Source organism: Vanellus vanellus (assembly GCF_965231255.1).
Source record: "Vanellus vanellus genome assembly, chromosome: 3".
Taxonomy (NCBI): Eukaryota; Metazoa; Chordata; class Aves; order Charadriiformes; family Charadriidae; genus Vanellus; species Vanellus vanellus.
In genome coordinates, this window is record NC_138907.1 from 56,480,100 (window position 1) to 56,495,417 (window position 15,318).

Sequence of the window (15,318 nt, forward strand, 5' to 3'; positions counted from 1 at the left end):
CTAGCTTCATATTGGTTAGGAGTCTCCCAACCATTCAAGCAAAGCAGAGATTATTGCCGATATATATTTGCATAGTTATATGTAGATAGAGTAAAAAAATTATCTTAAGGCATGCGTACACGGAGAAGCTGAATTTAGATAGTGGTTACTATATTGTGATAGTCTACGTGGCACAGATGTTTTTCATATATTTTGAGATGTCTCTTGTAAGAGACATGGTCTGCAGGAGGGCTGGTGAGTGGCAGTTAGAGATCTGTTAAACTGCCACATCTTAGTGGTGACATCCTGATGTGGTTCTCCAAGCTAAATAAAACACAGGAAAATGATATAAAAAGAAAGAGCACGCCTAGGTAATTGTTACCAGTAATGAATGTTTGCATTTCAGAGTTTGTAAGCGCGGTCAAAGCACCCAAGAGCAGTCCTAAATAAACAGTTATCCAAGTGAGTCAAAATGCATTTTAGAACTTCGTAGTACCTCCATCGAGTTGAACTCCTCACCAACTAGGTTAGTAGCGTATTTAGGTTAGTAGCGTATTCTGGGACAGTTAGAGAGCAAGAGAGAAATAATGCCAATTTGAAGACTTCTGGTGAAGTTGGTGAAATCTGGACTGCTTGTGTGGTTGTGTGACGCTGCATCCAATGTAGTAATCTTTTTAACATGAAGATGTTAATGCAGAACCTGTCATTGCTGATGTTTTTGTGACACTGTTTTAGCCATTGGAGAGCTTAAGGCTGTGAAGATTAAATAAGTACATCTGAAAACTCTTCATGTGTCTGTTGTCTTCCAAATGTTTTTATTCAAACTTGAAAATTGAAAGCATACCAAATGCTTGATAATTGATAGCCAAGTCTTTGCTGTTTACAGTCTGGGAAAAGCCATCAGTACATATTTATACTTACTGCTGGATACATTTATGAGTTGATGAAAGTCATGAGGGTTGTGTTGTCTCATACAGGTAAGCCTTGTGTATGTGTTGTGTGTCTTAGGCTTCAGTAATAAGGACAGCATTAGATTTTGAAGAGCAAATGTTTTTATAACAATACATGCAATTATTTTTTTCATAGGGCATCCTCCAGAATGTTTATGGACCAATCTAACTAATCATGTGCTCGTAAGAAAAAAAGAGGTATGAATCTTAGTTAAGGCCGTGAGAAATGAGGCAGAAGGCATGAAAAGTCACCTGTCTAGAAATCATGTTTGTGCTGGGCACCTGCAGTGCTTTGTAGAAGAAGAAAATTCTTTTGGAAACATTGAGTTTTAAGTTATCTATTCCATGTACTAAAATGACTCTCTTCTCAGTAAATGTGGAAATCTGAAGTAGAAGGTATGTATTGCAAGGGATTGGAATGACAGGAATGGGGTTAATCCTGTCCTTTTACAGTTGCAGGAGATAAAAGGGTGCTGAAATGGAAAGGCAAGTCCAATGATCTGTGGTTGCTAAATCTTGCCTCTTATTTTTAACCATGCAATTTCTATATAGAAGTTCCTAAAATACGAAGCACTTGCACTGATAAGTCTTTTTATCATTCAGATGCATCTGTTTAAGACAGGGGTAGAAAGGAGTTAAGTTCGTGAACAGAGGCCAGTAGCTGGATAGTGTGAAAATTGAGCAGTTTGGCCGGAGCATTTATAGTAACGGAAAATATTTCTATTAAATCATATTGAAGTCTAGAAACCACCTCAAGCCTCAGTATTTTTTTGTAATAGAGATTAATAAAACTTTATGCTAATGTGTCATAAGGAAGAAATAGCTCTTCGAGGTACAGTATGTTCCTTATCTGACCTATATATATTCTGTTTTGCTTCTAACACAGCTTGGCAAGAGAGGCTACTTCCAATTTTGTGGCTGTTAAGCCTTTTGAGGATGGGAAGCTAATAACGGTTAAACAATTTGTAATTCTTTTAAAACTTTATCTTCAGCAAAGGAAGCAATACAAAGATAGCCACTACTTACATCTAGTGCTTTTGCTTTTCGAGAGGTATATAAGTATAGGGAAGAGTTTTACAGTGATTCTCTCGTGGCACAAAAAATGGTAGAGGGGAGGAAAAGGAGAGAGACTTGTAAAAAGGCTTTTTTTATTTTCAGTCATACTTTTTGATAACAGATACAAAGAGAACCCGAACTGTGAAGAAAATGGAAAAACGTAGACATACAGCTCGATCCTGCAGGCTACCTCATACAGGGAGGTCCATTATCCTAAATGAAATCGCTTCTTTAAAGAAGCATGACGAAATCATAACAACTGTATGACTTGAGAGATGTTGTGAAAAGCACATGCAAGGAAAACTCATTTGGCTTTAGCTTGATAAAAATACGAATAATTATTTAGAGCTTTATGTGACCAATTGTCTGTGAAGCGTGTTCGTTTCTTCTCCACTAGGAAGGTGCTGCTGGGGTCAGACCACAGACCCAGGCAGCTTCTCGGAAATGTGCCTCCAGGGACACGAACTTCAAACCGAACGCCCAACAAACAACCCATTCTGGACAGCATTTGCAGCATAGTACTTAATAATACTAATAATAGTAATGAAAGTCTTCCTTGAATAACTGGTGACTTGCCAGCTGGGTGTTTTCCAGAATTCATTGACTTGCTGTTTTCCAAGATTGCCTGTGCAGGCAGAAAAGAGGTGTATCTGAAAATATCTGCATAAATGTAATAGACAGGAGTAAAGCTTGCAAGTTGGGTTGAGTTGAAATAATAAAATCCTTGTTGCTGGAAAAACATCATGCAAAAGAGCAGAGCTGATGTCTGGTATTGATGTAATAGGAAACTTTTGAGACTGGTATCATCTGAGAAGTTGTCTGGTCAGATACAGATTCCCTGGAGCTTGTAGCCTGAATGGCAGAGTGAAAGGAGACTAAGAGGCTTCACAAGTGACAGGATCTTCGCTGAAGTATCATCATTATGTCCTTTGTCCAGCCCTCAACCCCACCTTTAAATTGTTGTCACTTTGTTAAAGAGAGCCTTGTAGAGAGAAGGTTTATCTGTGGAGTTGCAGTCCTGTACTTCAGATGTGCAGGGGGAAGTCTCCTGCGTTTGGTGTGCTGCTCTCCATGCAGGGGAGAGCATGTGCATTGAGAGGGTGAGTGCCACAGCCCTGCCACCATCTTTTATCACAGAATCACAGAATTTTCAGAGTTGGAAGGGACCTCTAGAGATCACCTAGTCCAACTCCCCTGCTAAAGCAGGATTGCCCAGAGCACATTACTCAGGACTGCATCCAGGCGGGTCTTGAAAATCTCCAGGGAAGGGGACTCCACAACCTCCCTGGGCAGCCTGTGCCAGTGCTCTGTCACCCTCACCGTAAAGAAGATTTTTCTTGTGTTTGAACAGAACTTCCTGTGTTCTAACTTGTGCCCGTTACCCCTCGTCCTGTTACTTGGAACCATTGAAAAGAGCCTGGCTCCATCCTCCTTCAACCCACCCTTTAGATACTTGTACGCCATAATAAGTTCTCCCCTCAGCCTTCTCTTCTCCAGGCTAAAGAGTCCCAGCTCTCTCAGCCTTTCCTCATAAGGGAGATGCTCCAATCCCTTAATCATCTTAGTTGCCCTTCGTTGGACTCGCACCAGCAGTTCCCTGTCCCTCTTGAACTGGGGAGCCCAAAACTGGACACAGTATTCCAGTTGTGGCCTCCCCAGTGCAGAGTAGAGGGGGAGAATGACCTCCCTCGACCTACTGGCCACACTCTTCCCTATGCAGCCCAGGATTCCATTGGCCTTTTTGGCAACAAGAGCACATTGCTGGGCCATGGATAATTTACTGTCTACCACAACCCCCAGATCCTTCTCCTCTGAGCTACTTCCCAGCAGGTCCGCCCCTAACCTGTACTGGTGCCTAGCATTCTTCCTCCCCAGGTGCAGGACCTTGCACTTGGTTTTGTTGAACCTCATTAGGTTCTTCTCTGCCCAGCTCTCCAGCCTGTCCAGGTCATGCTGGATGGCAGCGTGGCCCTCTGGGGTGTCAGCCACCCCACCCAGTTTGGTATCATCAGCAAACTTGCTGAGGATACACTCTGTCCCCTCATCCAGGTCATTAATGAATATATTAAACAAGATTGGACCAAGTATTGACCCCTGGGGGACACCACTGGTTACAGACCTCCAACTAGACTCTGTGCTGCTGATCACAACCCTCTGAGTTCTGTCCCGCAGCCAACTCTCAATCTACCTCACTGTCACCTCATCTAGCCCATACTTCCTCAGCTTCCTAATGAGGATGTCATGGGAGACAGTGTCAAAAGCCTTGCTAAAGTCAAGGTAGATGACATCCATGACTCTTATCTTATCCCACAGAGTTTCTTCCTATGTGTCGTGCATTCTGTAGGGTAGAGGTAAAAAAGTTTACGTTGAAGGCAAACGGCCTGCAAACATTCTTGCACCTATCTATCATTCAGGAGGAAAGGGGGAAATGGAGTAACTCTTAAGCCTTACAAATTTCTTCATATGACAATCAATTAAAACAGACTTCTTGCCAAGCTATTGAAACAATCGCTGTACACTCAGCTGGAGTGGAAAGATCTTCCTGAAAAGTTTTCATGAAGTGGTCAAAGAGATCCAAAGGAAGAGAATTTGTATTCACCTCCCATTACCTCTCCCCCCACTCTTTTCTGCAATTTCCCCTTTGTTTCCATTGTGCTTTTATGAAGATGTTGCTCTGACCCAAGTTGAAATTTTTATGCTTGTTTTTACTGAATTGCATCTTGTGTTTTCAGACCATGTCTTTAACTGATCGGTATCTTTCTGTGTTCGCAACAGAGTTTCAGCAGAGGCCAAATCCCTTCATTTGGTATTGTTACCAAATTTAATACCAGTGCTCTTTACATAAGTAACAATGTATATAATGGGCTATGAAGACTTCTGGGTGCTAAAGGCCAGTACAAGAAAAAGCCGGTGTGAACTGGTCATGGAAGACTTCCAGAGTGAAGATTAGACGCAAGTGTCTAACAGTTGGGGGTTAGGAAAAGTCTCCCAGCAAGAGTCTTGGAGCAAAATATTCAACTGCTTGATATGTGTATAGGACAAATACACAATGTGGGTGCTTGTAGCAGGAAGATTAGGAACTTTCTGATGTCAGACCACCTGGGTCTGTCTTTGTGAGTTTGTAAGATGGAAGGATTTTTCTCCTTATTTGAGAGCAGTTTTAGCCAAGAATTTTCATTATTGAATATTCAGATTCAGTTTCATCTAGCCAACATTTCTAAACGTTCATTGAAATGGGTCTTTCGTCTTGTAGAATCATTAGGCTGAAAAGTCTGTCATTAGGAGGTAGAAGCAAAAGCAAAAAGCACCAGGAGTATCACCTATAAACCCAATGTCTGTGATATTTCCATCATAGTGGTTGCTGTATATCACATAATTTGGATAGATGGAGTCATATTAGAATTTATTATTATTATTGTTTTACAATAATCACTGAAAGTTTTGAATCTCATTTATTAATTATAATTATACATTTCAGTATGTTTGAATGTAACAAATACAGTTAAAGTGGACATTTTTCCTAAGAAATTGCCCTATAGAATGAGTTAACACTCTAGTCTTGAGTATGTTAAAAGGCAAGTATATAAATATAAACACTAATAGATTTGGACAAACTGATAAGTATACAGAAGACAGTATTCTTTGTTTTCATAAAGGTATTTTTCTTCGTTTAGAATCTTTCTCTGATGTATATTCTGCATTGGTTTAGAACCTACCATTATCCAAACTCATATCTGTATCCCAGTGGTACTTTTATACATATATTACATATGCAGAATTACCAGTAAGTTTTCAAAAACTGCTTATATGTGCCAGTTTCTCTCTTAATCGTGTTAGAAGTGTAAGACTGGTAGGTAAACAGTTCTGAATTATATCTTAATGAAGTTTCCAAGGTTCAGCTGACTGGGTAATAAAGCCAAATAGGTATTTTTACCATGTTCCAGCTTTTTTGCTTCATTGCGTGCAATGATGTAGAGTGAATTAAATGTAGGGGTTTGAGGTTGGGGCTTTTTTTGGTATTTATGATTTTAAAAATGAGGAATAACCAAAATGCTTTGAAAGGCAAGAAAGGAAGTAGAAAAATCCATTTCAGTGTGTTTTTTAAAAAATAATGCTTACTCTACATTTTTTTCGTGGTCACAATGAAAATTTTGACAGCATGCTAGTCTTGCACAGAGGAAACCAATTGTAGGTACAGAGCGTTTTACATATGGTGGAAGAAATTGCAATAAGTCATTTTATGTTCCCATGCAGATTGGTCAGTGGGGTTTTGGTATGTTTTGCTATGTTAATCTTTTCTGCACACCTTTGAAAAAGTTCCCTCTGTTAAAGCTGGCGTGACTCTGCTGACCTCAGCAATAGCAGAGTTATCCTTTTAGGTTGGATTTGACCTGGGCAACGTCATTCTGCTACGCTGCTGGTTTTCAAGTTGTAGTAGTCCCTGTCCCCCTTCCTTCGTGGGCTCCATGACATGATGACTAAGAATAGCTTATTATTTCAGAGGTATAAAAAAATCTATGAAATTTCTAAGGATGTCCACTGCTCCGCTGGGAGGAAAAAAAAAAGGTTAAAAAAAAAAAAAAGTCTCTAAAATGCAGGAGGCTGAGAATGAACTGCAGAAACCACCCCCAGTCTATTGTTTCCTGCAGTCCTGTCTGGCCTGGGTACGTGCTGCCAGCCACAGGCATCCCATTTGAGTTAACACTTCTACCAGTAGAGCCTCCCCAGTGTTTTCTGTAGTGGGAATTTTTTTGTGGTGGAAAGAAAAGAGCAAGAAAACTGTGTAGAATAAAATGATAACTGGCAATGGGGCAGTTACTCACTGGCACTTTTATTTATTTTGAAGGTGTGGTCCTTAATGATTAGGAGTGCTTGGTGGCGAAGTTGTTCTTCAAAGCCTTGTTTTCCAGACCAGTAGACTCATCAGACAATTATTAAACAGTTCCTTTCCTTTAGACGTCAGATGATCTAAGGGATGGTATGCCAGTAAAGGTTGTATTGGTGCCTGGAATTTTGAGATGGTGACCAAGTGAAGAGAACAAAGCAGGATTTCCACAAGACACGTTAAATTTGCCAGTAACTGGATCCTAGCTCCTTTAGACTGCTGCTTGTGATTCCCACCAAGGGAAAACCCTGCTCCAAGAAAACAGTCAAAACTCCACATTTTCCATGTTGGCTTTCTCCCTTCATCTCTACTCAATTCTTTCCGCATGATATCTGAGTTGTTCAGATGGAGTGATCCTGTTTCGGTTGCTATCAAAGGGTGTTCAGTTCATACATAAACCCATTTAACACCTCTTCCTATACTCTCCCGTCAGCTTTTGGAGTTTTTTTTCCAGGATTGCAGTTATTCTTGTTTTCTGTTGTTCTGAACTGGACACAGTAATATTTGTACTTAATCCTGGTGACTGACCATCTTTCTCTGTATAAACTTGGCTCGTTTCAAGCAAAACCCCCACACTTCAGTGATTCCAAGAAAAAAGGAACATAACCACAAGGTTTCCCCAAAGATTTTGCATACAGCTGATTCACTTAACCTCAAAGATAATAAATTCTGGAGAAATTTGGGCTGCTTCCACATATTCACCATGTTCTGTAATAAAGCTGAATCTTATATTTATTTTTTTCCTGACAGAGACTGGAGGAGACTGTGTTCCATCAACTCAAGTGTGCTGTTGAGCATGTTTGTGGAATGCATAATCCCACTGTTTTGAGACTTAATTATTCTGTCTGACTTGTTTCTAATGCCTTGCACTTTCACAGTATTACAGGAAGGCAGAATATATTGTAAGGCAGAAAAAATTGTTTTTAAAGAATAAGTACTTTTCACCAGGAAAAAAAAAATAATCTAGAAGTGTCTTGTTGGGCAACTGACAAAAGCAATGATGTCTTTAGTAAAGCTTTATTAAAGTACTTCAGAGAAATCATTCTAATAATTTAATGACACGGGTTGCTTTGGGGCAATGGACTAGGTTCTTAATGAGGAAAGATGACCTCCTATCGCTCTGTCATTTCCACCACAGAAAGCCTCTTCTCTTCTTGTTGCACTTAGTGATGTCAAACACATGCTGTCTGTGCCAGAGCATATAAAAGCTGCATAATAATGTTCTCCATCTTAGATAAGCTTGTCATGTTGATGTAGTTACAGTAAACACCTGAGATTATGAACAGCAGTTTCGGTGTTTATGGTATTCCCTCCTAAGTCCCTGATTTTTACTGTGCAGCTCTCCTTTTTTGTACTACTTTGTCATCTCTTAGTAGACAATAGTTCACAGATTGGCTTTACTTGGTATTCCTCCATCGTAGCAATCTTTATCATCCTGAGTTTTCCCTTCATTTTTAAGTTAATCTAGTCTGATGTGTATTCTCTGAAAAGTGGCCATATGTGTGAAAGTGGCATCCCATCTTAAGTTCATAAAATTTGGAAATATCCAACTCTGGAGTCATGCTTAATATGATATGCTTTCATGGCCTCTTCTTGTGTTAGAAAGTCGTCATCTTTCCTGCAGGTTTTCTGCAGAAATATTCTGACGTAGGTGCACGTTTTTCAGGATATTTCTGTGTGCATTAAGGCCGATGTAGTGTGGCCCCTGTATGGCAAGCAGAATGGAAGCAAGCGTAATTCTAAGATACGATGATCAATGAGAGCATGTGTAGGGCTTTGCAGGGCTAACGAACTGGCTGGCGTACCCCAGAGCCTGCCCGCTCCACTCCATTGCAGCTGGATTTGTGGCGTTATTTTAGTGTTTTTTTACTTAGGCTATGGCATGACTCATACAGCAAATGGTTTCGCTTTTATTACTGAAAACAGATACTCATTTTAAACTTGAACCCAAAAGAATTCGGACTATTGAATTGATGTGGCATGCTGTGGATGCTGAGATTGGCTCTGGTTCATGTGCCTGAGGAGCAGGAGTAGGAGATGGGGCAGGGGAGGGGAACTAGCTCAGCACGTGGGGCAGCGTGAGGGAGCGGGGAATGTCTCCAGCTTTCCTTCCTCTGCTCTTCATTTGTAAGCTATTCTGACTAGGTTTCAAATCAGTGCTCCTAATTTCTTTAATCACTTGTGTCTGTCTGGCAATTAGTTTCTGTCACCGTTAGTTGCTTCTGGATTTGAGCAAGCAGCTGCCATGAAAAAGACCTTTATAAAGTGGGCCAAAACTGTACTGTTGTCTTTTAAGTGCATATAGTAGAAACTAGACTGTGCTGTAAAACCACCCAATGAAACAAACAAAAAAACCTTACCAGACAGACCAAAAACATTTTGAGAACACAAATCAAGCCTACAGGATGCATGTTTAAAGGCAGGGATGTTTTGATGTAATTTTAATGATTAAAAAATTACAAAGGAAGGAAGATGCAGCATGCATACTAAGAACACAGATTACTGACACAGAAGAGTGAAGTTGTTTGTTACTGGCTCCTTAATTTTAAAGAATATATCAGAAAGATTTCTGTAATATAGCTCAGACACTCTTGATGCTGCTGTGTAAGATACTGTATAAACTATGACTGTATTGATCTGTTTTCTCAAGAAAAGGCGGTAATTCAAATCCCTCTCTACAGTAAAATGGGCTTTGATAGGTGATTGCTAAAGATAGAGTTAATATATATGTAGTTAGTATTCCTTTTTATTTGGGTAAGCCTAAACTGCCTGTGTTTTGGGGAGACAAGAAATATACGTCTATTGCCGTATCCTTCTTAATATCAATTATAAAACTCAGTTTTGTTACTTTTTTTTAACAAATTAGAAGTTTTCATATAATCTTTATTATCTCTAATTTGTTAACTTGTTTAGACAGCAAAAATGCTTCTTAATAATCATCACTTGTTTTAGCATGGATCAAAATGAAATGATTTTCCTGAGACAATGAGAAAACCATAAGAGTTATTTTTATCAATAACAGTGGCAGTCTTTCAGCTTAATTAGTTTCAAAGAGGAGAAAATTGCCATGAACTACATAGTAATACCCTGATCCTACAGGAAAGTTAAATCCTGAATGAGTGTGAAAGGAGAGGCACTAACAGAGCTTTATTTGCTCACCTTCCAGGTGTAACTCTGGATTTTCTTGAAGCGCTTCTTTTCAAGTCCATCTCACTGTGTATGGAGTGGCTATTTTATTGGAAAGCCGTACACAACTCTGTTAGCAGTTTGGGAACTGAATTACTTCCCTGACAGTTAGAATCATATCAGAGGAATGAATAATAGAAATGATCCTGAATATAGGGAATCAGACATATTATCTGTGGCATTAAAATAATCAACTGGGTTGTTTGGAGGATGCGTACTTGTGCCACATGTATAGAAAGATGAGTTTCTGGTATGCTTCAGAAGATAATGATTTTTACCTCAAACCAGGACACAGATGACCATCGAGAAGTTACTGTTCAGGCTTTTGTAGTTGTGTGAACTCTTGCAAGATCAGGGTACGTAAATCTGTAAAAGAAAGAGTTTGGGGTATTGGGACTTACCTTTAGATGAGTTGGAAGCCTTTTCACTCATGTTTTCATCACTTCTTAACCTATGCTAGGAAAGCATAGGAAAAACAGAAAGCAAAATAGTTCTGCAAAGTAATCCTGACTTTTTATTGTACGTGGAAATTCATCACACTCACTCACACACAAACTTCCCCTTCTTGTCTGGGGGGGGTGGTGGTGGTGGTGGTGTATTTTATTTATCAATGTGTCTAAGTAATGGGTGAAAAGTCTGAAATTGTTGCCTTTTTTATTGTAGCTAACTAAGAAGGAAGCACTTAAATTTTAGAAGTTGGGTGTTTTTTTCTGAAGCTTTTCACCTGAATTAAAAGAGTATCTTGAAGGGGCAGGTGTAATTACATCAGAATACAGCTCCCATTCAATCGATACTGTTCAGGAACAAAAAAGTAGCTTGGAGGTCGGGGAAAATCCCTGTTAGAGATAAGTGAATGCTTCTTAACTCTGTCAGACCAAAGTCTGATGAAGGCCTTTGATACTGTATTATTTAAGAAATCTTTTTGAGGTTAACTGTGCTCACTTGCTTGAAATGCACAAGGATGCATCTGACAGTTTTTGTCATGCAAATAATTGAATGCAGTGATTATTTAATTAAAGCTGCCTTGGCCCTTTTTTTTTTTTGTCCTGAAATAACAGTGTATGTCTAATCTTTATCACAAATGTAGCCAAATTAGTTTTGTTTTTCTCTTGTTAATCAAAAATTAAAGCAGAGTGTATGTATTTTCCTTGAATTATTTGCCACCACAGAACCAGTGGGATAGAGATACACTAGTTCCATGAATTGGCAAGTTTTGAAGTTGCACTGGATGACTTTTGTTTATCTCTATCCTTCTTCTTTTATAGGAAATTCCACTTATTTGGATGACCACGGACCACCTCCTCAAAAGGTGAGCTGCTGTTATTTTTCATTTACTTTTTTCTTGCTTTTTTGGGTTTTAACTATGTTTACTTGTGTGCAAAGCAACTCTGCTGAGTTTACATCAACAGCACTTGGCCCTTCTGACTTTTTCTCCCAGTGTTTTCAGGCATTTGTAATTAACTTGGGTTAAATCTCTGCGTGATTAAACTAATGGAATTTTTGTCATTGAGTGAAGGGGAGGGAGGATTTTAGTGATGTTTTGTCTGTCAGCACATTCATGCGAAAACAAGACACCTCAGTTAGAGCTAATAAGGCAAGTGAAAACAGCCTTTTTGCTGGCAGCAGTTCCTAGAACATGGGCTCTGCCGCAGGTGCGATGCTTTCAAGCAGAGCAGTAGGGTATATTTAGTGAATATGTGTAATGAGTCCTTTTATAAGGATAAGGTATGCTGTTCCCATCGCATATGACTCTGCAGCGTTGGCTTTTCTTTTCCCTCACCGTCATCATGGCGCCTCATGACATTTCAGGTAAGGATCAGCGTTGTGATGGTTTCTTTGAGAGGAAAAGGGGGAAGCAGGCCTTTAGGGTCTCTTGTTTTGTTTTCTTTTGTTTTACCCTGTGTTGGTTTATTCTCTAAAACATGTTTTGGTACTGTCTTGTGTCTGTCTTTCCAGACAAGAAGGCTATTCTAACTCCTTTTCTATAGTAACTATTGAAAAAAAAAAAAAACCAAGACAGCAGTTCTCTTGCCAAGTTCTAATTTCTCTAGACTCACTTTATTTCTGTAGATACAGTGTAGTATCTTATTGAGGTATTTGGGTAAAACTACATGTGGTTTTGAGGTCTTTATGCTGTGCAGTTGCAACACTTCGAAGGTGCAGCTTTTCTGAAAGTTTTCTTTCCAAATTATGCAGAATTCTCACTGTTACTTGTAAAACACCAAAGTGGAAAGGGGAGCGGAGATACTGTAATTATGTGTATAATAATAATTAGCCACAGGCTAATTTATATAATATAGCCTACAGTGTTCTTTAATATTAAAACTTTTCAAGTAGTATTGTTTTAATGGAACTTAAATGCCCGAATGCTTTTGTAAGCTCTGTTGGTATTTAAGTAGAAATTTTACCTGTTTTAAGAACTCCTCATGAAAGGGTGAGATTCCAGGGTCACTTCTAGCCAAAGAGTGTAGTCTGCTGATGAAAGGGTCGTTTTCTCCTCAGCAGTGCAGGATTCCCACCAGGCTGATGTGGCTGAGCTAGAACAGTTACCTGAAAACATATCTGTCTTCTAGTTTAGTTTTCAGACAGATTATTCCACTGATGTGGCCCACCATGAATGCTGGTGCAGCAGATTAAGAGTGAGCAGTTAGAGATGGGGTGGAGGTGAAGAGCCACATCTCTGATGGTAGTCCTCACCCATGTCTGTTCAAACTGAGCATGAAATCACATCCTGAGCCACCAAGCCTTGAGCTTAAATGCTCAGCCACATGTGTGCATCAGTGTGGTGAAACAGTTGGCTTTTGGGTAGTGGAAGGAAGGTAATGCAGAAAGCAATTTGACTTGGCTTAGTTATCAGTGAAAGCAAGCTACAAGCTGCAATAATCTGGGTTTCTTCACTTTTTGCTGCAGACTCCGTGGGCACATGAGATCTGTAGTTTTCAGCTCATATGTGGAAATTTGTTACGCTCTTAAAGTTCACTCAGAGGGATGATGTACATCTGATTTTCTTCCTTTCGACACAAATTACTCACTTTTTCCACATGCACAGTTACAAAAACAAATGGATGTAGATGGAAGTGACAAAATCAACCTGTTAAATTCATCATTACTAACTGAGATGGGACTAAACAAATGTTTCACACTTAAAATTTATTTAGTACCCTCTTGTGCTCTTGAAAGATTTTTCTTTTATTTATTTATTTATTGCTATTTGGGTACCATCTGCTTTTCTTGCCCAGAAGTACAGCAGCTTGCATGGGGTAAAGCATTATGTTTATCAGGTATCCACAGTGAGCACTCGGCTTGGAAGGGTAAAGCAATACTTATACCCGACCTGTGTTTTTCATGCTTACATTAGCATTCAGAAATGCCTAGCTGTGCCAATAAGGAAAAAGCTGTAATCCAGGTAAGAGTTTTTAACCTTGAAAACTTTACTCAGATTTTGGTCCTTTTACTTCAGGAATTCTGCATTACCAATTAATGGTGCTGTGGGTGGGGACTATACTCCAATGGGCAGTAACAGTTGGACAGCTTTATCCAAGCCACGCATTCCTGTTTATGTTATGAAAATTACTTTTGCCTATCTAAACATGTAATTTTGGGCTGTGTTGACAGAGTTTCATCCAGCTGCATCTCAGCTGTCTGTAGAAAGGCCAGCTGATTAGATACCTACACAATGGATTGATTGGTTGTGTAGGTACTCTTTGATTAGCTACTTACAGTCAGTAAAGTTTTTGGGCTTCCTCTGTAATTGTCCTCACTCCTGAAACCTTGGTGAATAGCTCAGTGGAATAACAGGCTATAGCCTTGTATAAGTTACAAGTATTTTGCTTTTTGAAGTACTTGCTTGTGTTTAGAAACTTTGCTGAATGGACACATTTTGATCATCCCTTGGACAACATGTGGGCAAGCTTTCTTGTTCTTGGGTGGATTTTTTTGTTTTGTTTTTCATTCTTCTAATCAAAACATGGGTGGGGATTGGTAAAAGGGCAGAAAATTCCTGGTATTTGTTTAGGGTCATGTTTTGCATGAAGATGCTCTTGCTTTGTAAGTCTCAAGCATTGCATTACTGGCTAAGCGCAATTATTTACCTATGTAGTCCTACAGCTTCAGTTCTGAACCGTGAACTCTGCCTGCGTGAGTGAAACTAAATTCACTGTAATTGTCGTTATCTTTCCGGTAGCCTCTATTCATATGACTAGATAACTGTCTACAATTAAACTAACAGATGGTTAAGCTCAATGAATGGTTTAATTTGAAATGTAAAAAGGTGTCGGAATAATTTAATTCTGAATCCGACATTTAAAATATTTAATTAAGAATAATATTTTCAGTTGTGGTCCTCACAAAGCACAGGTGACATGATGCACCTTTCTTTTAGTAGTACGTGTAATGCACAGATGACAAAGCCCTCGATTTGTTTCTTTCAATCCTAGTAGTCACTTATCCTGGAAAGCATACCTGTGCTCTCCTGCATTCAACTGTGGTCAGTCCTACATGGCGCTATTACGTGAAGCTCTCCAGCATTTTCCTGATGTCCACTGTATTCTTCAGAGGGACTTACAGCATGCCCTGAATGAAATGAAAACATGAGAGGGGGATTTGGTAGGTTTAGGAAGTAATTTTTAGAGTCAAAAGGATTTTCATTTTATGTGTCTGCTTAAAAATGCTTAAAAACTAGCAATCAAGTTAATGAACAACAGTCCATTGCCTGGAGTTAAAATGACTAATAATGGGCTAGTATCAGTGGTATGTAGTTAACTGTAGTGTAAGGCCACCAACAGTTGATATGCACTAGACTAGCTCTTTTGCAGAGTACATTCCAGTGTTTTGTTGAAAATTGTATTAGTTTTGGCTTTTCCTAATGGCTAGGTGGCAAAAGTTTGGGTTTTTTAAATACTATGTGGTGTTTTTTTTCCCAGTGGAAGAACTGAAAATAGCATATGTTCTCTGAATAAGGAATAGCATCATCACATTTCACGACATCGGGGTACTGGGTTGTTTTTTCAAATAAAGATGGCAGCAACAATTTTCTCGGCGCAAGCAGAGAAGGAAAGCTTTGCTCGCTGCTGTTCATGAACGTTGCTGGTGTGGTTCTGGTTCTCCCTTTAAGGCCCGTTCAGCCAGCTTTTCAAGTCTTCCCCCAGTAAAGGGTTTACTTATCTGTTAAAAGATTAGCAGTGGTTACCCTTGCCAGTGGTATGAAGGTTATCATGTCAGTGGTATGAAGGTAATGTGTCTGGCATATGCTACTCTTCTTCG

At 39.4% G+C, this 15,318-nt stretch overlaps 1 protein-coding gene across 1 annotated transcript in view; it reads left to right on the top strand.

Moving 5' to 3' along the window:
- The window catches only part of UST (uronyl 2-sulfotransferase), a gene marked incomplete at its 5' end in the record, with an annotated part of 166,995 nt that overhangs the window by 55,435 nt on the left and 96,242 nt on the right, over window positions 1-15,318 (top strand). Inside the window, one exon of the mRNA XM_082481928.1 lies at window positions 11,322-11,365. Within this exon, the coding sequence (XP_082338054.1) occupies window positions 11,322-11,365 (44 nt within the window). The remainder of the gene's footprint in view (window positions 1-11,321; window positions 11,366-15,318) is intronic.